Source organism: Emydura macquarii, unplaced genomic scaffold (assembly GCF_026122565.2).
Source record: "Emydura macquarii macquarii isolate MOO-44397 ecotype Brisbane River unplaced genomic scaffold, CSIRO-AGI_Emac_v2 contig_2676, whole genome shotgun sequence".
NCBI lineage: Eukaryota > Metazoa > Chordata > Testudines > Chelidae > Emydura > Emydura macquarii.
This window is the reverse complement of record NW_027132813.1, coordinates 13423124-13448191: the sequence shown is the minus strand read 5'-3', so window position 1 is coordinate 13448191 and position 25068 is coordinate 13423124. Positions and strand designations below refer to the sequence as shown.

Here is a 25068-nt window from a genome sequence, read left to right as displayed (position 1 = left end):
GAACTTTTGCTCTTCTTCTTCTCCCAGCCCAGCCCCACCCAGTTGTGCTTCTTACTGGCTCCAGGGGTGTGAAGAAGGAGAAAGTGCAAAAAAGAGAGGAATGCTGTGCTGACTAGAATCCCCTATATACAGCATTTCCTGCAGGGGAAGGGAAGGTGCTGCAGCATCCAAGACAACATGGCCTTCTCTTGTGGAGGCAATGGTGGTGGAGTGTGAAGGAGTCACAGGACTGAGACTGGCTGATGCAAAGAGGTATGAGGGTACTTGTCATGGAGAAGAAAGGGTTGAATGGGGAAGCAACTGGCCCCATTTTCTCCTCTTTCTTGTGCTAAGGATGTGAACCAAAAAGCACGAGTGTCTTTAGTTCAGTTAAAATATCCCACTCACCCTCCAAAGTTACTGTAAGATGTGCAGTGATTAAAGTGTGTTGGAAAGTGAGCAGCTTCAAAGATTAATTTGTGGGTTCCACACACAGAATTCAGGTCAATTAATAGGTTTGGCAGGAGGAGGCTGCCATAATATCCCAACTCTGAATGATCAATAGTTAACCCTCCTAGTTAGTTGGGCTTATTCCAGTTATACCTGTGGTCAAACTGTGGCTGTATAATGTACACAACACACATAGTGGAGGTGCAGATTGTTGCTGCTGGTTCAAATACTAATTGGACTAGCTACATTCTGACTTTAATTAACCCTCTATGATTAATAAAAATGGAAAACGATGCATAATTTTTGTTAAAAAAATTCCATAATATGAAAGAAAATTAATAGTTCAATTTAGTAATTGCCTAATGAAACATCATCAAAAATAAAATAGAAAGTGACTGTCCCAAATACCCCTGCTATTCCTTAGTCTTTGGGACTACTTGTAGGAACAAGGAACTCCCAACCCTTTCCAGTTACCAAGAGCAGAAGGGCAGGATGTAATGAACTCCAACAGCAACAATAATGGACTAGCATGTAAAAGAGACCAAAGCCCCCTTCTCAAAGCTATTGCTAACGGACAGCTGGGACAGTGGGAAATGGTCAGGGTAGGTACCACATAAAATGGCTTAGAGACCGATGAGTGGGATTAAGGACAGTAAGGGTAATAATCTTGCTCAACACCCCCTCAAGAGATGGTCAGGCAGGTTGCTAGTATAATAGAAGTTCCTCCACCCCACTCCATCCCACCTGAAAGAAACAGATAAAGAGACAGTTAAGTGAAATCAGGAATTTGTTTCCTTTCTTTTAAAGCAATGATAAGGTCATTTCCCTTGGGCCCAGGAAGAAAGTGTCTTTGTCTCTTGCTCTAGCTACCCTGGGTTTTCATGCTTGCAATCATCTCATGCACCTTCTTGTTGAGGGTTCCTCCATGGACTCCCTTCTTGCCCATGAGGAAGATCAGGGCTTTGGGGGTCTTGCCAATACATATGGACTTGCTGTCACCCCCCTTGGTTCTGGTGTCCATCACAGCATCTTTTTCCACAAGCAGGAAATCGCGGATCACGCTGCACTTCTTGCCAGCTATGGTGATCCCAGTCTGCAGGAACCCCTTTCTGTCCTGGCCTGTGATCACCCCCACTTCCTGAGGTGAGATGGCAGCCAGCAGGCCCCCAGGCTTGGAAGCCCACACTGACTTGTTGTCACTGTGCCCCACGATAGCTACATCTTCAATATTCTTGTCCTTTAGGATGGTGTTGATGTAGCTCTTCCAGTCACCCATCCTGCTTTGGCTGTGAGAATGCTTCTGAAATGCTCTCAGCCAACTTATTACCTCTCTGCTTGCCTTCTGGGCTTCAGGATTTGGGTCTTTCAAGCTAATCCTAGTGATTTTGAGCTGAGAGTTTGTGTGAGCTGAGGACTCTGGAGCATTCAAGATGAGGAATCAAGAGGGTTCAGAAGACACTGCTCTTGCTTTGCCAGTCAAGGGAGATCTATCCCCAGCATGCAATGGTCATGTGTATGCTTAAACAGTTGCCAAGAGTTTCTTTGTGATGTCAAAAGCATCTAGCATCACAACCTGTAGGCCATTATGATGTCATATCTATCTTAAAGTAAAAGTAACCTTTATTCCTCAGATGTCCAGAAATGAACAAGATGTTTGCCCCCCACTTCCTAGTGCCAGGAGGAGTCATTCATATGAACCTCAGTTTTGTATTAGGGCATCCAAAAACAGGGAAAGCAGATGGATGTACAGAGCCCTGACAAAACAAGATGAAATTGCAGACATCCCAATACTGTAGCTGAAGGTGTTAAAAATTGGATTTCTTTCGGTGAATACTGGATCAGATTCTGCCCCTGGAGAGTCCATGTTTCCTCTGAAGTTGAAAGGGGAGAGTTCATCAAGGTGCCAAGACCATCCTGCCCCCTGCCAGGCCTTTCACAGAATTGTAAGACTGAGAGGGACCTCACGAAGTATTGTAGTGTAGTCCCCTGCACTGAAAGCCAGGACCAAGCACCATGTAGACCACCCCTGACAGGATCCCCTCTTTCTATGGTCTAGTCTCGTCATCCAACCTCTTGCTCTGCAGGGCTGGAGAAGGGACCAGAATGTGCAGTCCAGCTTTACCTACACTTTACCTACACTCTGCCTCATCTGCCCTGCAGCCTTTCCCCGCCCCGACAGACTCGCTGCAGCCTGCCGCCGCCTGCCGGCTGTTGTTTCCACGGCCTGGGAAGCGGGGCCGGCCGGGGCGTGTCCCAGTCACTGTCCAGGCGGCGGCGGCGGCGGCAGCGCCCGTGGATTGGGGGTGGGGGCCCGGCCGGCCGGCCTGGCGGGAGCCAGGGGCGGGACTGTGGGAGGCCGGACCCGCCCCCCGTCCTCTTCAGCCGCGGCTGTGCCGCCGCCGCCCCCGCCCCGCTCCTGCAGGCGCCATGAGCGGATCCAGCGGGGCTCTGGGCGGCTCCGGCCTCCCCCTGCCGTTCCCCCAACCCCGGGCCGCCTGGCTCGGCGCCGCCGCCGCCCTCGCCCTGGCCGCCCTGCTGGGGGCCGCCGTGTGGCGCTGGGCCGGGCGGCGGGCGGGCAGGGTCCGGCTGCAGCGGGTGGGGACGGTGTCCGGCCTCTTCGTCTACCCGGTGAAGTCCTGCCGGGGGGTGGCCGTGCAGCGGGCCGAGGTGACGGCGCTGGGGCTGCGCAGCGGAGAGATGCGGGACAGGTACCGCAGCCCCAGTCAGTCCGCGGGGCTCGCCGCCGCCAACAGCCCCGGGGCCGGCCGGGAGGGGACGCTGCGTATCCCGGTCCCGTGGGAGGGCGAGCGGCCCTGGGGCGTTGGTGGTGTCCACAGTCTCAGCCCCCTTGGCCTGGTGTCACCCCGGCCGTACCCCAGGTCTCCTGTCTGCCCCAGGGAGGTGAGGGGGGACAGGTTGTTAGCCCGTCTTTCAAGGGACTGTGCGAAGTGAAGTGGCCAGTTCACCCACTGCAGGCAGGGGACGACTGTTCTCTTGTGACACTGGGAAGTATTTGTCCCAGACCTGGGCCTGGTCTACACTGCCGGCGGCAGTGGACAGGAGATATGCAAGCTACGTAGCGCGTCTCCCATCAGCTTATGGACTTTGACTTATCGTGGTGTCTCTGCTGCGCTGAGGGGAGACGCTCTCCGATCGACGCAGCCTTACGCTTTTTGTGGAGGTGGATTTACGGTGTTGACCAAAGGGCACCTCTGGTCTGGATTGAGTGGTTCTCTGCTGCCCGCTCAATTGATTCCACGGCATCCATCCAGCAGTGCCACCGGCTGTATAGACATACCCCTGAAGAAGAGCTCTGTGTAGCTCAAATGCTTGTCTCTCACCAACAAAAGTTGGTCCAATAAAAGAGATTACCTCATCCATCTTGTGTCTCATTCACCCAAGGTCATCCAGAATAAAATTCAAGACACCCTTCTCTGCTAACTCGTTTAGCATCTAGAAAGGCGACCTGCCATTCATATACTGTATCTACTTGCATTACTTGGATTCACAAGTTAGTTGCGCTGAAATCTGAGTTTCTGAGCAAGAAAACTTTGATTTTAAAAAACAAAAAAAGTTCTGCTGTAGCTTATTAGTTTTAGTAAATAGTCTATATAAATCACTGATGTCTCATTAAAGGGCACAAAGGGGTCAGAATTCAGACTTATTAAGGAAAAACCTGAGTTGTTAAGATATTATGAAGAAAAATTCTAAGCTCTGTACATCAGGGAATCTCTCTTTGTACTCCAGTGCCTTGGTCATTGATGGTGCTGTGTAAGTAAAGTGTGTAATGTATTTCTTTCCCTTTTAAATTACAGGTTTTGGCTTGTGATTAAGGAGGATGGACATATGGTCACTGCTAGGCAGGAGCCTCAGCTGGTCCTGGTTTCTGTAAACTGTGAAAATGGCTACTTAACCCTGAATGCTCCAGAAATGAAGGAACTGCGTGTTCCTGTCAAACTCTCCAGGAAAAATCCAGTGCACGATTGCAGGTACTGGGGAAGATTTTGTTTTTTGTTTTTGGAGTACTAACTTTCATTTAATATGCTTTTCTTTAAATATTTTACAAAGAAAGTATAATGTACAGACCTTACTGGGCTCGATGCAGGAATTAGTGAAATTCTATGGTCTAGGTTATGCAAGAGGCTATGTTATCATAATGGTCCCTTCTGGCCTTAATTTGTTAAATAAATCCCCTTATTACTGAAGTCAGATTTTAGGAGATATCAAGAATATCAAAGATTATACACTAAATCTGCCAAAATAAGTTATGATCTTCAGAGCTGTAGTATGCTATCTAATTACTCATGCATATTTGCTGTCTGTTCTGCATTTAGCGTTGCGGGATGTTTGCATTTGAAAATCTTGATCATGTATATAGCTATTTTTTACTTCCGGTTAGCAAATTCTGTGTGACGTGCATCATCACATACAATTGGTAAATTGGAATTTGTGACATTAGGTATTTTATCTGTACTGAAATCTGCCTTGGAAAATGGCCAGTACCTAGCAGAAAAGGTCAGCACTTTTCCCCTGTTAAAATGTCAGTTGCATTTAAGCATATTGTGGCAGCTATAAATGTCGAAAGCCACATGAGTGTGGTGTTAATGGCTTCTCCTTTGGATAGCAGAAGGGATTAGAGTACCAGTCCTTCCAGTTACTGTAGCTGAGAATAAAGCAGCTTTATAAGGAACTGTATTTGCCAGCTCTAAGTGTATATCGTTGCTATGGAAACTACTGTTTACTAATGTAGTTTTTGTTTTTAATTTACATGAGCTGGATATAAATTGGCGAGGATGGTGTTTATGATGGAAGCTTGGGGGGAAAGTAGCATTTTTTTAAAACATCTGTCTAGTGTATATATACTATTTGATCCAAATTATTTCACTTTTCAGAAATAATGTCTTTTAAAAAAATGTTTGCAGCCCCTCCTCTGTGCTGTGGTTCAAGCCCCTCCCTTTCTATCTGGTGCTTGCTATCACCACTATTAGGAGTGGTGTATCCCCTTTCTTTCCAGGGTTAGGTTCTGGGTTATTTTCTGGTGCTTAGTGCCTCCACCCAAAGTGACTTGTTGCTATGCCCTGCACAGGAGTGCTGTTCCTTGAGAAAATTAATGATAATGCTAGCTGGCAAGAAATATAAAGCCCACTACACAAGGGACAATAAAATAAACAAACACAAATCCCTGCAAAGAAATGACACATCCAAAATAACATAACAAAGGGGGACTTTATTGAGTACAGGAAAATAGGATCGGGGAAAGAAGGGGTTAAGGGGAAACAATAAGTAAATAAATAAATAACAAATAAACCAATCCCTAACTTCCTAACACTCACAACTCATCCTGACCCCCGGCTCCATGCCTGGCACCTTCTCAGGCACATGGTATGCTGATGCTGAGTCCTGAGATGGAGTGTTGCAGGGCTTTGTTGTTGGCCAGCTTAAACAAAAACGCCCACTTTGTTTATCTTGACAGTGCACCCCTGTGTGGGGCAGGATCCTCACTGTCTCCTATGGGGAGTGGGAGTATAGGGGGACTCCAAGAGCTGTGCAGTGCTCCCACAGTAGTTCTTCGAATGTTTGCTCATGTCCAGTCCCAAATTAGGTGTGTGCGCATGCCACATACAATGGTGCCGGACAATTTTTTTCCCCTAATAGTACCTGTAGGAGCCGACTTTAGCACCCCTTGCAGCGGCACATACATGTGCCTGCATATAGGTGCCATCAGCTCCTCCTCTCTCTCAGTTCCTTCTTGCCGCCAGTGATGGTGCTAGAACGTCTCTTGCCTTTGCAAGTCCTCTCGCTGTATCTAGTGGTTTCATTGTTCTAGCTGATAGTTAAGAGTTATTATTTTAGCTGTAGCTGGTTCCAGTTTGTTAGTTGTTAGAATCCCAGGATCAGGGCATGCCTCATTCCTCGGGGTTTAAACCCTGCGCTTCATGTAAGAAGCCTATGCTGAGGAGTGACCCGCATCAAAGTTGTTTAAAGTGTCTGGAAGAAGTGCACGTCAGTGAGAGGTGCAAAATCTGTAGAAGTCTTTGGCCTTGGACTAAGAAAGAATGAGATATCCATCTTAAAGCCATCCTGATGGAGTCGGCACTTAGACCAGTGTCTGAGCCCGGTAGATCTGACTTGGCACTGAGCATGACGGCCTCGGTGTGCAGCGCTCCTCCGGCGTCCTCTGCCTCATCTTGGCTCCGTTTGTCATCTCTGGTACCGAAGAAGAGGCCAAGGAAGACTCGCACAGAGCGGGGTCGCTCCCCTGCGGAAAAGGCTAAAGGGGACCAGACGAGACCTGGGTTGGGCTGCCAATCCTCCCTGCGTCAGAAGGGTCCCTCGCCACTGTGAGCATCGACCCTGGCACTGGGCCCTCCAGTAGCTTTCCCGGTCCATGAAGGGGTAGTTAAAGTAGCCAAAGCGTTGTGGCAAACCTCAGCCTCCCTGCCCCCCACTTTGAAAAGGGCAGAGAAAAAATACTATGTTCCGGTGAAGGGGTTCAAACACATCTATACCAACCCCACGCTGGGTTCCCTGGTGGTCACCACCGCTAACGAGAGGGATAGGCAGGGGAAGGTGAGCTCAACCCCTAGGAACAAAGAGGCGAAAAGACTGGACCTCTTTGGTTGAAAAATTGATTCCACGGCTAGCTTACAGCTATGGCTGGCTAATCAGCAGGTGCTGTTGGGAAGATACCATTTCAATATCTGGCAATCACTAGAGAAATTCGTGGGCTCATTCAACCCCTCCTCCAAACAGGAGTTCGAGGCTGTCGTGGAAGAGAGGAGAACAGGCAGCTTCCGATGTGGAGGACTTGGCAGCTAGGTCAATGGCCCCGGTGGTGTCGATGAGATGGGTGTCGTGGCTGCAGTCCTCGGGCCTTCTGTCAGAGGTCCAGCAGTTGATACAGGACCTCCCTTTCGACGGCACGGCCCTATTTGCTGAGCAGACGGATTCTAGACTGCACAGCATGAAAAATTCAAGGGCAATGCTGAAATCCCTTGGACTCTACCCCTTTTTCCTCCAGAAGACACTTTGAGCCCCCGCATCACCAACGGTCTGGGGAATACTCCCACAAGGACTCCTGTAAGAGGAAGGGCAAGGTTTATAAGAGAGACTAGGGCCACTCATCAGCCAGCCCCCAGCTATAATCTAGCAGCTATAATCGGGGCGGAAAACAGGCCTTTTGAAGGTGCGCCTGGGGGCGATTTACCTGTGGATCCAACCCCCCTTATGTTTTTCTTTTCATTTGGCCCGCTTCTTCCCGGCCTGGGCCACCATCACTTCGGACCGATGGGTGCTCAGCACGATGGTGCTTGGCTATACCCTCCAGTTTGCCTCACTCCCTCCCTCCCGCCCTCTTCAGGGACCCCTCTCATGAGCAACTTCTCGAGCAGAAAGTGCGAGTACTTGTGCAGGTGGGAGCAGTGGAAGAGGTTCCCCGGGACCTGTAGTGTCAAGGGTTTTACTCCCATTATTTCTTGATTCCAAAGGCAAAAGGCCTATCCTGGATTTAAGATGCCTCAACAAATACCTCAGAAAGTTAAAGTTTCGTATGGTTTCCCTAGCCACCATAATTCCCTCTCTGGATCTGGGTGACTGGTACACCACTGTCGACTTAAAGGACGCTTACTTTCATGTTGCAGTCTTCCCTGGCCACAGGAAATTTCTACGGTTACAGTAGGGGACTGCTGTTACCAATTTGCAGTGCTCCCCTTTGGTCTTTCAACCACGCCAAGAGTCTTCACCAAGTGCATGTCGGTAGTGGCAGCATACCTCCGAAGGAGAGAGGTGCAAGTGTTCCCTTACCTGGATGCTTGGCTCTTCAGGGGCAGGTCAAGGTTTCAGGTCCAGGCCGGCATCACGATGATCCGAAACATTTGCCAGGCGCTAGGCCTTCTAAAAAACTGCAAAAATCAACATTAGTCCCCATATAGAGGATAGAGTTCATCAGGGCAATGCTGGACTCATCCAAAACCAGAGCATTCCTTCCAGAGGAAAGGTTTCTGGCTATGACACACTATAACCCGTGTTTCGTCCCACCCCCTCACAATGAGGAGGGACTGCCTCAGCTTCCTGGGCCACATGACGGCCTGCACCTATGTGGTTCCACATGCCCGACTGCACCTCAGACCCCTCCAGATGTGGGTGATGTCGATGTATTCTCCAGCCAGGCACAACCTGGACAGGATGCTTACGGTTCCTCTAGAAATACTTACGTCCCTGGTGTGGTGGATGGATCCGTGTTGGGAGCTCTCGGGAATGCCTTTTGAGATGCCCCAGCCATCGGTAACACTGATTTCTGATGCTTTGGACCGGGATGGGGAGCTCACTTGGGTTCCCTAAAGTCTCAGGGCATATGGACCTCAGGGGAACTGCAGCTATATATCAATATCAGCGAGCTCAGGGCAATTGGTTTAGCTTCTATGGTCTTCCTACCACATCTCACCAACAAAGTGGTGCAGACACTCATGGACAGTATGGCCTCTGTGTATTATACAGGTGGCCCTGTGCAAGGAGGCTGTGAGTTTCTGGGACTTTTGTGTCACTCAACATTCACCCAATCGCGGTACAGCTTCCGGGGGTCAACAACTCTTTGGCGGACTGACTCAGCAGATCCTTCTGCTCTCGCCACAAGTGGTCACTCCATCCGGAGGTAGTGACCCACATCTTCCAGCGGTGGGGCTCTCCCCAAGTGGACCTCTTTGCCACCAGGCACAACAAGAAGTGCCTTCGATTCTGCTCCCGTCAAGGTCTCAGTGCGGGCTCTATCACAGATGCTTTTCTCCTTTTCTGGTCGGGGGGCCTCTTGTATGCCTTCCTGCCAATACCTCTGATTCATAAAGTTCTCCTGAAGGTGAAGAGGGACAGTACGCGCGTCATCCTTGTAGCACCAGTGTGGCCCCGGCAACATTGGTTCGGAATGCTTCTGGAGTTGGTGGGACCCTGCTGCTGTGGCTGGATCTCCTGTCTCAAGATCAAGGTTGCCTGCTCCACCCGGAGCTGAGCTCTCTACGTCTGACAGCATGGCTGCTCCGTGGCTGAGTCAGGAGGAGCAGGCCTGCTCAACCCAAGTTCAGCGCATGCTTCTAAAATGCAGGAAACCATCGACCAGATGGGCCTATAGGGCCAAGTGGAAGCACTTCACCTGCTGGGCGACCGAATGTGGAGTGTCCCCGACGGAGGCGTTGATCCTGACAATTCTAGAGTATCTGCTCCGCCTAAAGCAAGAGGAATTGGCCTTCTCGTCCGTTAAGGTCCATGTAGCATCCATATCTGTTTTTCACCCCTTAGTGAAAGATAGAACAGTCTTTTTGCATGAAATGATGACAAGGTTCCTTAAGGGCTTAGAAAGGCTTTTCCTGTCTATAAGGGAGCCCCTCCTCAGTGGGACTTGAACTTGGTCCTTTCTAGACTCACTGGTCCACTCTTCGAACTCATGGCCTTGAGCTCCCTTACACATTGGTCTTGGAAGATCGCCTTCCTGTTGGCTATTACGTCCGCCAGACGAGTTTCGGAGATCAGGGCATTGACATCAGAACCACCCTACATGATGTTCTTTAAGGACAAGGTCCAACTGTGCCTGCACCCAGCCTTTTTGCCTAAGGTAGTCTTGCACTTTCATCTTAACCAGGACATCTTTCTTTTGTCCCAAACCTCACAGCTCCGGTGTAGAGAGGTGCCTTCATTCTCTTGATGTGAGATGGGCCCTGGCGTTTTACATCGACAGGACCAAACCTTTTTGTCGTTTGACGCAACGCTTCGTGGCTGTTGCAGACTGTATGAAGGTACTGCTGGTTTCTTCGCAGCAAATCTTGAAATGGATTACGGCCTGCATCCAAACTTGTTATGAGCGGGATGGAGTCACGCCTCCAGGGCCCTTGACAGCCCACTCAATGAGAGCACAAGCCTCATCCGTGGCCTTTCAAGCTCGTGTCCCCATCCATAACATCTGCAAGGCTGCTACCTGGTCATCGGTATATACCTTCGCGTCTCAATATGCCTTAATGCAGCAAGCTCGGGATGACGCTGGCTTTGGTAGAACAGTGCTTCAAGTGTCACGTCCATGAACTCCTGCCCGCCATCGGAGACGCTGCTGGTGAGTCACCTAATTTGGGGTTGGACATGAGCAAACACTCGAAGAAGAAAAAATGGTTACTTACCTGTAACTGTTGTTGTTCGAGATGTCTTGCTCAAGTCCATTCCACACTCACCCTCCTTCTCCTCAGTTGGAGTTCCAGCAAGAAGGAACTGAGAGGGAGGGGGAGCTGACGGCACCTATATGTAGGCGCATGTGTGCGCCACTGCAGGGGGCACTAGAGTCAGCTCCTGTGGGTAATACTAGGGGAAAAAAGTTGTTTGGCACTGGTGCATGTGGCGTGCACATACACCTAATTTGGGAATGGACGTGAGCAACACATCTCAAAGAACAACAGGTAAGTAACTGTTCTTTTCAAACTCAAGTTTTAAAACTGAAACTAAAACAATATCTCAGGCTGTCCACTTGTTGGGAGCTGTGCAGCCCTTGCTTGTCACTTGTCCAGCTCGCCTACCCATGCATGCACAAACCTCCTTATTTGCCTCAGCACAGGAGCTTCTAGTTCCTTCTGTCCCTACCCCTGATTCTACATTGGTTAGGAAATGGTGTCAGAGGACTCTGGTAGCCATTAGAGTTGTAGTCCTGTTGGTAGAGCCCTCTAGAGGCTCAGTTTAGAGCTGCACGAGCTGAGTGGGGTTTACATGTTACTTTCCAAACATTGATAGTGAGATTAGAAAGAGATGATTTAAAATAGTCAAGCTGTGTAAATCAGAATGATAAACAATAAGCAACATTGCATTTTTCACTTGTAGATCTCAGTGCTTTATAGAGGTATAATCCCCATTTTACAAGTACTGAAAACTGAGCTACAGAGATGATGATTTATCAAAGGTAAAATTATGAGCCCATGGCAGAGATGGAAACAACTCCTGTCTCACGACTCCCAATTAGATGCCATATCCACTGGATTATGCTGCTTCAGTTAAGACTAACTTATTTTTCCTTCTTCCACCGGTTAAGAGCTTCCATACATAGCTTTGCAAATATTAGATTTGGGGAATCCAAAATAGCCCTAATATTGATTTGTGCAACTGTTTAAAAATTGCTAATTTGGTTAGTGTGTGGTGTTGTAGGAGCCTAAAAAACACTGTTTTCAGTTGCATATAACTTTGCCATAATTAAACAGTTTTGGCTGAATTTTTCCATCCAGGTGTCTGCCTAAAATTAAATCTTTCTGAATGATTCCGCTATTTCCAAGAACAAGATTAGGGAAAATTACATTGTTAAAAATTCTTATAGCTGTATTGCTGAGAAGTTGTAGGCCTCCATGATTTGTAACAGGGACTTAAAATTTGGCACGAAGGCTGCCTTTGATCAGCAATGTGCTTTTGCTATTACCATGAAAAAAATGCCTAATTTTGGCTAAATGTAAGCTTTTGAAAAATCTAAAATTGCGTATGTTCAGCTAGAGACTTGTTAGAGTTTGACAGCTAACTTTTCCAAAGATAGCAACTGCACTGAGTGTGCTTCATCCTCCTCCTCACAGCTCCTGTGTGTGCTGACTGAAGTGTGCATGTGCCATCCCCACTGAGCGTACTCTATCCCTGGGCTGCACGGGTTGAGCAGGATTTCTGCAATTGCTTCTCTGAGCTGCCAGAGACCATTGTGGCACGGGGCACCAGAACTGAAAGCAGAGACCGTCTCTTCTGTCCTCTCTGTGTTCCCCCTTCTGGCATCCAGGCAGTGTGGAGGAGAGAGAGAAAACTGACTGACTCATATGTAGAGGGATGAGGAATGGAGGGAGTGTAAAGACATGCAAGGTGAGGGGACAGGCTCAGAAGCTAAGGGAGGGGAGTTAAGAGCAAAACTAGGGAGGGAAAAAGAGAGGCAAGAGTAAGGGAGCATGTAGGAATAGGAGCAAGAATCGAGGGTAAGGGGCAGGAGTTGGGGTTGGGAGAGGATAAGATCAGAGGGTCTGGGGAAATGGCAGGAGCCATGGGTCAGAACATGAGCAGGGGAAGGAGCAGGAGGGAGATAAAGGCAGGACCAGGGCAGGAGAGAGAGCCAAAGTGGGGATAGCGGCTGAGGGTGGGGTCAGAGTTGAAGGGGATGGGGAGAGGCTGGAGAGGAGAGGGATCTGTAACTACTAGAGAACACTCCCCTACAGTACATTATTCCTGAGTCTCAACATCTCTCTGCTGTCAGTCAATACTTATGAAAGCCATTGGCAAAGTGTGTTTTCAACCCCTTCTCATGGCAGGTCTACACAGAGACTACTGCTGCTAGTTACTCCATTAGCTCGAATAGTAGAAGACTCCACATCATGAGTCACTCAAATGTCATGTGATGGAATTTGTTTTTTCAACTTTTGAGGTTTTTTTAAAAGTTAAGAAATTGCATAAAAATACATTTAAAAAATGTTAAGTTTGCGAAGTCAAACCCTCCAAAATTAGGAAATGCCATAATTAAGGTTGCCTGTGCTACTCTCAATTCTGCCCCTTTGTGCGTTATGATATAGTCTTGAATTACATGATCACATGCTGTTTTTTCCTCCGCAGGACCCCTGCTTCGTTCAGTGGGGTTGCCCAAAATCATTTTAATTTGGAATAGTTAATTTTGAAAATCTTGGCCAGAGAGCTTTTGTGTTGCTTTTAAGGCTGGCAAGTCATACTGTAGAAAATTGAAATAGCTTTTTAATGAAAATAAATCAACAATTAAAAAAAAACTTTCTCAGGAGTTCAGGTATGTGAATGAATGCAGTAAGTAGAGAGAGTTTAAATACTTGGGAATAACTTCCACTTAGTTTCTTATGGCCTTCAGGGCACTCACTATAGAGGTAAAGAAAGCTGCACTGCATATAAATCAAATGGACCATTTTAGAGGTAATAATACAACCAATAGTGACTGGCCTAGAAGTTTTTTGGGGGAAAATTATTGCTCTAGGTTGGAAAACGATCCCTCTCATAAGTAATATTTATATCCTGTTGTTGGTAGCTTTTCTGACCCACATGGAATTAGTTTGTATGTTAGATACATTGCTGTTGCAAAAAAAAAAGATAAATGCAATATTAGGTTGTATTAACAGGCATAACATGCAAGTCACAAGAAGTGATAGTATCACACTATTGGTCACTGGTTAGGCCTCAGCTGAAGTATTGTGTCTAATTTTGATTACCAACGTACAGAAAGGATGTAGAAAAACCAGAAAGGATCCAGAGATGAGTGACAAAGATGATCAAAGGGATGGAATGCAAGCCATCTGAGCAAAGGCTGAAGGAACTAGGTATGTTTAGCCTTGAAAAGAGGACATTAAGGATGGATATGATAGTGGTCTCCAGATACTTGAAAGGCTGCCATAAAAAAAGATGAAGAAAAGTGTTCTCATTTGCCACAGGGCAGGACAAGAGGCGATGGGTTCAAACTACAGCATAGCAGATTTAGATTAAATCTCAGGAAAAACTTCCTAACTGTAAGAACAGTAGGACAATGGAACAGACTGCCTAGGGAGGTTGTGGATGCTGCTTTATTGGAGGTTTTTAAAAGGAGATGGGACAGCCATCTGTCTTGGAGGGTTTAGACACAACAAATCCTGCATCTTGGGAGGGGGTTAGACTAGGTGACTCTTGCGGTCTTTCTAACCCTATGGTTCTATGGTTCTATCTCATTCCATCATTCAGGGCTTAGCACACATTTATAGTAGGAGATATTCCAGAGAGAGATGAGTTTCACATATCATCCTATTTTTCCCTTCCTGTGTCAGGGAAAAATGTTGGACTTACACAACCCTCCCCAAAAATGAGGGGTTATTTTATCACAGGCACCTGAATCAAATGATTCTAAATTTGTTTCACACATCCTACACTGGCTTCTGAACTGACAAGCCCATTCTCAAGATGATTTTGACTGTGTGTGGTTTTTAAAAAGGATGCAATATCAGCTTTAAACAGAAGCCATCTTACAGCCTTAATTATGGTAAGTCTATCCTTGCCCCATAATAAAAGATGCTTAAGACACAGAAAGACTGTTTTTAGTCTGATATATTCTTTAGGTGGCACAATCTCTCATTTTTGTCTAAATTTTCACACCTCTAAAATTTGAGACAACATTTCTTTAATCATAAGGGATAAGATTAGCAAATGTTTATTGACAGTGACTGACTGTGAGATCTGTCCATGCCTAGGGTAGCCCACCTGAAAATGCCAAGGTCAGGGCTGGCTGCAAAAGGAGATTCTCTCAGTACTAGTGGGTAACACTGAAGTTGGTTTTCCCAACCAGCCGCAAACAGTGCTTCTGATTCCCCACACTGATTATCAAGAAGCTAAAACCAAAAATACACAGCCCCCTTTTCTGCATTTCAGTCTCTGGCTCTGAATCAGCCACTAGGTCCAATAAAGAGATAAGTTGTTGTTAAAACTCTGTGCTCTTTACCAGAAAGTTCTCCTGACCCCAAAGGGTCAGCCACATTGCCAGATCAATATGAGATCTTGGATCTTACCCAAAATACCATGCTGCCAGCCAATCCTTTAGTAACTAAAACAAAGGTTTATTATAAAAGGAAAGAAACAAACAAGGTGAGAGGAGGTATATGATTAAAGCAATCAGATATATACAAATGATTTGAAAGTCCATATGTATCAGGTTTTCAATAGAAATGTGGAGTTTGCAGGCTTGTATAGTTCCTCTAGTGTACATCCAGTACCTGGATGGGTCTCAATCCTTTGTTTCACAGCTTTGGTTGCAGATGAGTTGGTCCAGAGATAGAAAGCAGGAATGAAGACTGAAGACAACATGGATATGGTGCAGCTGCCTTTTATAGTGGATTGCCATGTGGCTTGTTTCAAACACAGGCCCTCAGCACATGGTATGGAAAAGCCTCAGGGGGAATCCCATGTTCTTACATGTCCTGATGACTCATCAGTTGTAGCCCTGGCTTCCCTCCCTGGTCTCATTATACCTGTGAGTTTCCTTGATGGGCTATTAAGCAGGCTTGTTCTGCTACCATCCTGTCACCCAGAAACACAGCACAAAATGAAATACCAATGTATCATATATATGGAGAACTTTAATTTTAGCGAGTTATGCCATGTCAGGTACTGTTGGAAAGGTTATATCTCATTGGAATTATTGTAATGTTGAAATATTGATGTTAAATAATATCACAAATTGGTCTCCTAATCCAGACAGCGTCACACTCTGTTCTTGGAAACTGTCATTCATTTGCTTAAATTAATCAAATTTAAATCAGTGTTATCTTTTGGTAAAGGTTTTCTGTCTTCTAAAAATGAAAAGTGAAGTGGAATTATACTTAGTGGTATTATTGATACAAATGTGTGGAATAACTTTTTTTCTCTTTTAAATCTAGCATGGCAAATTGATGTTGTCTTACAGTACATTGTTACTGTACTGAGGAAGGCGGAGTTTACTTGTTTAGTCCCTAACAGGAAGGACATTCCATTACTGTATTTATCAGTACCACTGTTCTGATTCCCTGTCTGCAAGGAATTGACATTGCATGTACTAGATTTGTTTGGAGTTTTTTGAACATTTGCAGAGAATGTATTAGTGGGTCCAGAATCTAATATAGAAATGGTCAGAATCCAAAAGTTCCATATTAATCTTTTTATTGTCCCTCAGAGCACACTGATAGCATCTTTTTCTTTGTTTTATAAAAGCGAGGCATTTGGTTTTGAATTGTAGAGATGAAAATAAGTACACTTGAATTCTCAGCTTTCAAACTAACTGTTGCTTCTTTTAGGCTGTTTGGGTTGGATATCCAAGGCAGGGACTGTGGAGATGAGGCAGCTCAGTGGATCACCACCTTCTTCAATACACAGTCATATCGACTGGTGCACTTTGAGCCAGACATGATGCCAAGAAAGTCAAGGGATTTATTCACTACTTTCCGAACCACAGATAAGGTTAGATTACAGTTTTCCTCAATAATCCTTTTTGTGTGTGTGTCTTCCTTCCCACCCAACCCTCCTATTGTAATACTTATTACATGGGCAGAGAAGGGAGTGGGAAGGCATTCATGCTTAAGTACCTACTTCAAGCATATGAGTTGACTGTGGTGGGGTTGCTCGCTTGCTTCAGTTTTGTTTTAATCAATTTAAAGTTATTGGACATGGACAACTAGAGAAAGTGAGGCTGCCATTTTGACAAGAGGTGACAGCACGTGACTAAAGGGAATTCCTGCTGCACTTTAATGAATGAGAGATGCTGGAGTTTTTGAAGGCAGTTTGTTGGTAAACTCAGCGTGTACTGAAACTTGCTCCTCTCTCTCCATCCCCAGTTATGTGCAGCACTGTTCTAATAGGAACTGTCTTTACTGCTATTTTGTTTACAGATACTAGGCTGGATTGAGCCCTGTGTTAGTCAGAGATTTGTGACTTCCGCTGAGGAAAGCCCATGCAAAAGGGGGTTATGGCAGCCCAAGGTGCTCTCATCCCCTCTCCCCTGAAGTGGGCCTGCAACCACTGCATTTGAAACAGGGTACAAGGCCAGGGAAGTCAGGTGTTGTGCAAAATTGGTGCATTCCCTCAACAGCCTCAGCTCCCTGGGGTCAGGGATCCAATGAGCCTTTTTGCCCCCTCATTCCCATCATCTACCTTACCTCCCTTGAGCAAAATCTTCAAGGGAGTGTGGTGTTGGAAACAGTATGTCTCCTTCTTCAGGTAAGAATTCCCCCTGGGGCATAGTGGCTCTAGTAGTGCAGGGAGATGTAGACTGTGAACATTATTATTTGTTGAGCATCGGCGTTTTGCCTGGTATTGCACAAACAAAAAACATTTATAAGAAGTTACGTTGAAATCTCTACTCTCTGTGTGTATCTTATCGACAAGTAATGAAGACTAATTAAGACTATTAAGAGGGTTAATGGTTTCAGTGCAGCACTCACTGAAACTGAAGATACTGTATGTATGTGGCTAAGCAAGGTGTTAAATTGGCAGATGCACATATACAGGGCGCACAGAGTGGTGGTGATGGTGTTGGGGTTAACATGGAGAACATAGCAATGTAAATATATTTCACTGTACATTTTCATTTGTTTGGGAAAGGGGAGGGTACGGACTAGCTGTCATTTTACAGATTTTGTACAATATGTGCAAGGAAAAAAGTATAATTTGGGAGGGAAGGGAGACTTTCAATACGCATTGAAACTCTCCTGAAAACTGCCTTCAAAGTCTCATGCTTGTCTCATTTACGGACGAGTCAGAGAGAGTTTTCTTTGTTATTCAATGACACTTTTTGCCAAAGTGGCAACCTCCATGGAGAAAAGTCAGCGCCATTAATGATCAATTGCAACTTAATTTTGATATTATTTGTTGACTGAATCTCTTCCCCGGAGTTAGACTGAATTTGCTTAGTCACCATCAAAAAATCTCATTTGATACAGATTGAAAAAGGAAATACTGGAAAAACATAGTCCGTTAACTACCTGTAAGATTGGGAACAGGAAAGGGAATGGTCTTTTTTCTGACACTTCAGAGAAAGCCATCTAACAATATCACCAGGCAGAGAGCCATAAATATGCAAATAAACTACATGCTGACCAAAGGGTGTGCAAAGAAGGGTTGTGAATTAGAAACAAGGCTCTGTGTAGACTGAAAGAAACACTTGACTTGCAGAAAAAAAATTGGAAAAATAATAGTTCTGGACATTCTTTGTTTATAATTAAATACAGGTCACACTTTATATGAAAATTCCATTTATAAATAGTTAGTAAAATAGTAGTAAATGATTAATAGATGTTTTATTAAATGGTTAATTTATTATAGAGTCCAACAAGTCAATGGGTTGCTTATAACCTTCTGTAATATCTTCTACTGATGTATTTATGATCATCTGCAACATGTATTATTTATCATTTATTAATCCTTTACAAACAACTTATAAATGGAAGTTTAATAGTAAAGTTTGACCAAATACAATATACGATAGCTACTTTACTGGAAAGGGACATATTATTTCACTTCTCATAATACTGCCCCTGAGTAGTAAGCATGTGACTACAACAACATTAGACTACCTAGCTAATATATGGCCATCAGTTCACAGTTACCTGTTTCTTAACCATCTAAAGTCCTGCAGGCTTTGGCTGTTGAGAAATATGTTCCTGTGGAGCATTAGGGTTTGTTTGCCTTCATTTTTGTAGGTTGCCTATCCTGACTGCAGCCCAATCTTGATCCTCTCAGAAGCTTCACTGGAAGATCTAAATAGTAAGATGGAGAAGAAAGTTAAAATACAGCACTTCAGACCAAATATTCTTATTAGGGGTTGCAGTGCTTTTGAAGAGGTAAATGATATATATACATGCTTTAATTGCTATTTGTTTTGAGTCTTTGATGAGTTCTTCAGAACCCTGTTTCCTTGGGATATAGAATCCATAAAACATCTAAAGCCTTGGCTGTACTTGGGATTAGCCCTAATTTAGATATCAATGACCAGTGACAGGTGTAGCTGCAATGGTATTAATCTGAAATGTACATAAGGAAGGCTGCTATCTTGGAGTTTGCACTGGCACATCTGGCCACCAATAGCTGAATCCCAGATACAAATAGAATTTCTAAGGCTCTACTATAAATGTGTGCAAAGCTTAAAGGGAGATAACCGGTTTGTGGATATTAATTTATGTTTATGCTGCTTAGTGAAGGATAAAATGAATGTATTTAAAATGTGAGGTTGGTACTGCGTGCTTGCTTTTAGGCCTAAAACGGAAAATGTTATGCACAGTATAAAACATCTAATGATGCAGGAAAAAACCCCAACAATTGGGTATTTGTTTGTATAATATTTTATTACATTTGGCTTATAGATAAAAGCTCATCCTGATTGTTCTACAGTACTGAGGCTGCTGTATTTTTATTGGTTCTCTAACTTTCTACATTTCATTAGTGTAGATAAGTGTGGGTTTACCTGGTGGAGCAAAGCAGATGTTACATGTTTGAGTTCACTCTGATTTCTTTTTAGAGAGTTGCTCTTTATGGGCTTGATGGTTCATGAGCACCCAAAATTCCCATTGCAGGATTGGGTTTCTTTCTTCCAAGAAAGATTGCAATAGGAAGCTTCTAGGCTGATAAATGAAGACTTGTTTTCACTGATAACTACAGTTTCACAAAAATGTCAACAACAACAAAAAATCTTAGATTAAATATAATGTTAATTGTCAATTGTGAAATCAGAACCAACACATTTATGACTAGAAAATACATTCTGTAGATTTTGGGGGGAGGGGGTTCTCCCTTTTTGTATTATCCTGCATTTTGTGTTTGATATATTGTGTTTTTTAAAAAAAACACTTGTAGTGTACTTATCAAACAGGTTCATTTTAAATGACCAGGTTTTCATCTTTTAGTGAAGTGTATCTGAAGCAAATAGGTAATTCATACAGCTGACCCTTAACTTTTGCAAAACTGATTTGACTACTTTTCATAGATGATTAAAATACTGATGTTGACAAATGCAGTGATGCCGTTTTATTAAAAATATTAGTTTATCTATTGTAGCTCTTATTGTGAGGATGCAAGAAAGCATAATTCTCTAAAATGATTCTTCGTTTTATAGAAATGGCCATGCTCAAAGCCAACTTCTGGGAAATGGCTAAATGCAAAAATTGTGAAAGTATAATGTTATACTTTTATTTACATTTCCCTTAGGATTCCTGGAATAAGATACAAATTGGTAGTGTGGAGATGAAAGGGACAATGGCTTGCCCCAGGTAAGGGTTTAGGAATTAACTTGAAGGAAAAATAAATGTTAAGTAATGGCTGTTGTCTAACATTGTCTGTCATTACAGGTGTATTTTAACAACTGTTGATCCAGAAACTGGGATCATGGACAGAAAGGAGCCATTGGAAACTCTGAAAAGGTAGCAAAAATAGTAGTGTCTCACATCTGGTGTTTGTAGGAGAGAGATAAATGATTACCAGCTACAGTTCTGCAGTTATTTTTTAAAATAAGGCATTTGAAACATATGCTACATGTACTCATGCAGTTTAAAAGGCTGTAAATTTTGGGTTCAATCCTTACCTATGCTAAACAGATGCACTACGTTGAAAAAAGTACTCAGGAAGATTCACCTCCCATTTCCTATATATAGGACTCCTGTGTCCTCTTTTTAGTATAGTACACCTGTATCGCATAGGCAAGGAGTGAACCCAAAGTATATAACCTTTTAAATGGCATGAGTACATTTAGCATACATTTCAAATTCTTTTTTTTTAAATAATTGCCTAATTGTAGCTGGTAATCATTTATATCTGTCCTACAAATATAAAAACTACAAAGAGCATGAGTGTGAGTGATTATAGATGGGGCAAGTAGCACCCCCTATTATTAAGGTAGCCTGACCCTTCCCATTTGAAGATTCCTTTTTCAGTTACTTATAACTTTGCCAAATGTTAATCATTTGGGCTGAAGTTTTCCATGATAGTTGTCTGTCTCAGGGAGGCTTTGGTTTTGTTTGTTGATTGTTGGGGGGTGTGGGGTGGATTTTAGCCAATGATTCAGCCATTTCTGAGAATGAGGCTAGGGAAAAATATTTTTCCCCCATGTTTAAAAAAACAAACAAACAAAAAAAACCCATAACAACAAAAACCCCAACTTTGGTGACCTTTTCTTTGGAAAGCTTTAGTGCTCCCAGGCTTTGGCTTGCTGTCCCTATGAAAATCCTCCCATATGAGGCCAAGTTATAAGCCTTTGAAAAATTGTGGTTTGTACATGCTCAGTAGAGACTTCCCTGAAGATTCTGTCTGCAGTAGTTGTGTTCCAGCCTGGGGCTGAGCAGGACTTCCTATGCAATTGAAGCTCTGGGCTGGAATGGGCTGGGCCTGGGTATCGGTCTGGGTACCTGAACTAAGGGCAGTGAGACTCTCTTTCCTGTGCTCTAAATGAACCCCTGCTGGGCCGAGGCATCATGGCGGAGGAAACTACCTGATTCAGATTTGAATGCTGAGTGGACAAGAGCTGGACCTGTGGGAAATGGGAGTAGAAATTGGGACTGGAGACTGGTGGGGCAGGATAGGAGGATTGTTATTTGGTGGTGGAGGAGATTGAGACTTGTTGGGCAAAGAGATGGCGGAAGGGAGGAAATGGATGGACTGCAATTAGCTGGCAAGGAGCCTGTAGCTGGGAGTCAGGGAGGAAATGGGTGGAGGGAAGACTGGGAGTCTGGTACGTGGGGGAGGGAGGAAACTAAAGATTGGACAAGGAGCTGGGAGTATACTGGGACCGAGAACTAGTGGGATGGGAGGAGGAAAAAACAATAGTGATCATGTAATTAAAGGTTGTCATAATGAATACCCGCAAGGCCAAATTAAGGTAGCACAGACAACCTTTGTTCTGGCGTTTTCTGACTTTTGAGTGCTTGAGTTTATTAAGGTTGCAATGTGTGTAGTCTATATAAGATTATAGGATTGTCATTCTGAACCCTAGCATGTCTGTTGAGTCAGTATGAAGTGATGGAAATGGTTAAAAGCATGGCTGAAAGCTCTTCTTGTTTAGAATATCATGAGGTTCAATCATCACTGGATTTTCGGTCTGTTACTGGCCAGTTTTTAAGTTCTCAGCCATTTTGATTTCACAAATTACACCGAGCACCGGTGTACAGCTACAGTAAAGCATGTATCCATGCCATGCCAAAAGTCCCTAGACCATTGTGATACTACCCTTACTCTACATGTAATCTGCATGCAACAATTTCATTGGTTCTTTGAGGGAGACTGCACAGATAGTGAGTTACTTGGCTCAACTGTCAGACATTCAACTCTGTGTGTGTGTGTGTGTGTGTGTGTGTGTGTGTGTGTGTGTGTGTGTGTGTGTGTGTGTGTGTGTGTGTGTGTGTGTGTGTGTGTGTGTGAGACAATGATCAGTCAGTCTCTCTCATGTGAGCTGCACTGTTCCATTAATTATCCTCGTTGTCCTACATTATCTGTTTAACTAGCTTTCAACCATTAAGTTGACCAAAATGAGAGCTCAAACTTCGTGTTCTCTAACCTTTGCCCTATAAAGTGATATTTCCTTTGACTTGTGTGCTATAAGGCTCCAATCTTGCAATCACTTACGCTCATGCTCAACTTTTTCTTGAACTCAATGGGATTACTCATAGTAGTAAAATTAGGTAAGTGCATAAAGCTCTATAGGTTTGGACTTGTAATACAGCCAGCATTTTATCAATTTTCTACCCAACCTCTGCACACTGAACTGAGAATTGAATTGTCGGATCTGTCAGTATACCCAGATAATATCCCTCCAGCAGTATTAACTAGTTTGCTGCTATTTAAACTGTACTGGTACTTAGGCCCCAATCCTGAAACCTGTTATGCATGAGCGAGGTATTTTGTTCACAGCAGTAGTCTCATTGAGTTTGTCAAAAGAAAATCTATTTCTGATGTACCATAAAACTTTATTCACGTTTCATCTTTAACAAAAATTGCTAAACAAAAATGATCTTTTCTCTTTCTAATCCTTTGGAAGCCTGAAACAGAACTGTTTCTTTATAACCATTTATTTTCCTCCACTGCACTTGTCCCTATTATTGTAGGGCAGACCATGTATGCTGGGCTGCTTGTGTTTACATGCTGCATATTTATTTAAGTGTTTAGGTTTTTGTTCAGTTTTTTGAAAAGTAGTAGTAGTGGTGTAAAGAAAGATGAGTGGAGAGTATCCCAGAACATGATCTACTACTAACATCCCTTAATTTTATCTTAAAACCCCCCCCAACCCATTAGACCTCTGTTACCTAGGATATAATATCTGCAGATTCCATTTGTGTCTTAAATGCATACACAGAATCTGGGTACTTATATAAATTCATTATTCTGCTGCATTTCATCCAACTTAAAACAAAGACCCTTTTGTTTTGCTCTGCTTCTTGAAGCCATATTTTGCCTTACGTGATTAATAATAATCATTTTCTCTGTGCAGTTACCGTTTGTGCGATCCTTCTGAGCGACAGCTATACAAATCCCACCCTTTGTTTGGATGGTATTATGGAATTGATAAAATTGGAACGCTTCAAGTTGGAGACCCTGTGTACAAGATAGTCCGCTGATGGAAGATGCATTTTGAGTGGGAGATAATTGTTCCTTTTTATATGCAAATGTTTTTTCTGTGAGCACAGAGCCTGAAATAACTCTTAGAAATTTTTTACCTCAAGTTAATACCAATGTTGCATTCCCTGGGACTGTGTAAAGTATGCTGTCCTTGATTGTCCACAGATCTTGTGAGGTGCCAAAGTCTTCTCAGATCAGTCAGTCCACTAATGTGCCTTTAGCACCTAAATCTTTAGTTTTTCATTGGAGTGTAAAAGGTAAATTGTCAAACACTTAGATCAAATTATAAGGTGATTCTCAGTCTTTTTCTCTCTCTCACACACACACTTTCTCTCTCTCTCTCTCTCTCATTTATATTATCGCTCTCTGTGGAATCATAAGACAAAAGGGTGAAAGAGGTTGGATGGTGATAGTTGACTGTTTCGTTCAAGGTTTGCATACATTTTAAATACTAATGTCTTAAGGAAATCACCTTTGGAATGTTTTTTGATCTCTTTTTACTTTGTTACGGATTGGCAGATAGAGCAAGAAATTTTGAAACTGCAAAAGAATGATTTGTGACAAAGCAGAGAGTAGGTAGATTGTTTTGGAGCTTAGATTCTCTGCTTTCTGTTGTGAATATTAAAGTGTGATTTTTGTTGAATATTCTTGAATAACAACCAAGTGAAGAACCAGACTACTCTGTTATGGACTCAGTTAACAGACCTGGATAAGCTGTTATCATGCTTGTCGCAAGTAATGCCTGCCTGCCTACTTACCTATCTCACATTGGTGTGGCTGAAGTTTGACTGATGTTCATAAAGTGCTGTGTTGCCACAGTAATACTAAGCATTTATATATGTCCCAGTATTAGCCCCTGAAGAAATGTAACATTGTCAGTGCACAGTGCAGTGAATGGTGGCAGGCAGTGGAAGAACCAGCATCCCCGTGGGCAGAAATTTGTGAATCCTGTAAACCTCATGTTCCTGAACATAAGGAAGTTGAACAAAATTTAAATCCATTAAGATTACAGTAATTAAAAGTGAGCTTTTTGGGATTTGGGGTGGATAAGATCATATGAATATTTTTTAACATAAATTTTAACTTTTTTAACTGATGGAAATGTAATTATTTGATTGAAACAGCTTGGGGAATTTGATTGTGTAATCATTGCTAATCAGACAATTCAACAATGGTTTTCTAAAATTATGCACTTAAAACTGTAAAACACATTTTAACTCTGGAAATAAATATAAATCAAAATATAAACTGTTGCAGGGGCCTAACTACTGTTTAATATGATGTACAATTTTAGAGAATTGCTCTCTTGGTTTTGTCATTTGATGTTACATCTTACCTATTTTGGTGTTTAGTCATTTCTCTGCTGCTGCTTCATATACCTTTTGCTTTTGGCAAAAGACACTTCCCCTGGTGCCCTATTGCACAGTGAAAGGCTTTATGCAAGAAGCAGATGCCAAACCTAGCATCCAAAGTGCCTTTACACATTGCTGTGGAGAAAGGCTTCAGTGCAGAAAAGTCTTGAGATTTCTGATGTGGGGAAAGTATCAGGATTTG

General features: G+C 43.7%; 2 protein-coding genes across 2 annotated transcripts; one reads left to right on the top strand and one right to left on the bottom strand.

Annotated features, from left to right (window-relative positions):
• Window positions 1-475: 475 nt before the first annotated feature.
• PFN3 (profilin 3) lies at window positions 476-2433 on the bottom strand. The gene has a single exon (XM_067565401.1). It carries the CDS (start codon window positions 1703-1705, stop codon window positions 1292-1294), a length of 414 nt encoding a protein of 137 aa, XP_067421502.1. The 5' UTR covers window positions 1706-2433; the 3' UTR covers window positions 476-1291.
• Window positions 2434-2815: 382 nt separating this feature from the next.
• MTARC2 (mitochondrial amidoxime reducing component 2) lies at window positions 2816-24762 on the top strand. The gene is made up of 7 exons (XM_067564918.1): window positions 2816-3137; window positions 4245-4418; window positions 16218-16380; window positions 18618-18758; window positions 20119-20180; window positions 20259-20330; window positions 23387-24762. The coding sequence occupies exons 1-7, from the start codon at window positions 2857-2859 to the stop codon at window positions 23511-23513; spliced, it is 1020 nt and encodes a 339-aa protein (XP_067421019.1). The 5' UTR covers window positions 2816-2856; the 3' UTR covers window positions 23514-24762.
• The last annotated feature ends 306 nt before the right edge of the window (window positions 24763-25068 follow it).

Coding starts and splice junctions, on each gene's coding strand:
- MTARC2 (XM_067564918.1), top strand. CDS start 2,857: ATGAGCGGATCCAGCGGGGCTCTGGGCGGCTCCGGCCTCCCCCTGCCG. Junction 4,419..16,217: donor AATCCAGTGCACGATTGCAG/GTACTGGGGAAG, acceptor TGCTTCTTTTAG/GCTGTTTGGGTTGGATATCC. Junction 16,381..18,617: donor CTTTCCGAACCACAGATAAG/GTTAGATTACAG, acceptor TCATTTTTGTAG/GTTGCCTATCCTGACTGCAG.
- PFN3 (XM_067565401.1), bottom strand. CDS start 1,705: ATGGGTGACTGGAAGAGCTACATCAACACCATCCTAAAGGACAAGAAT.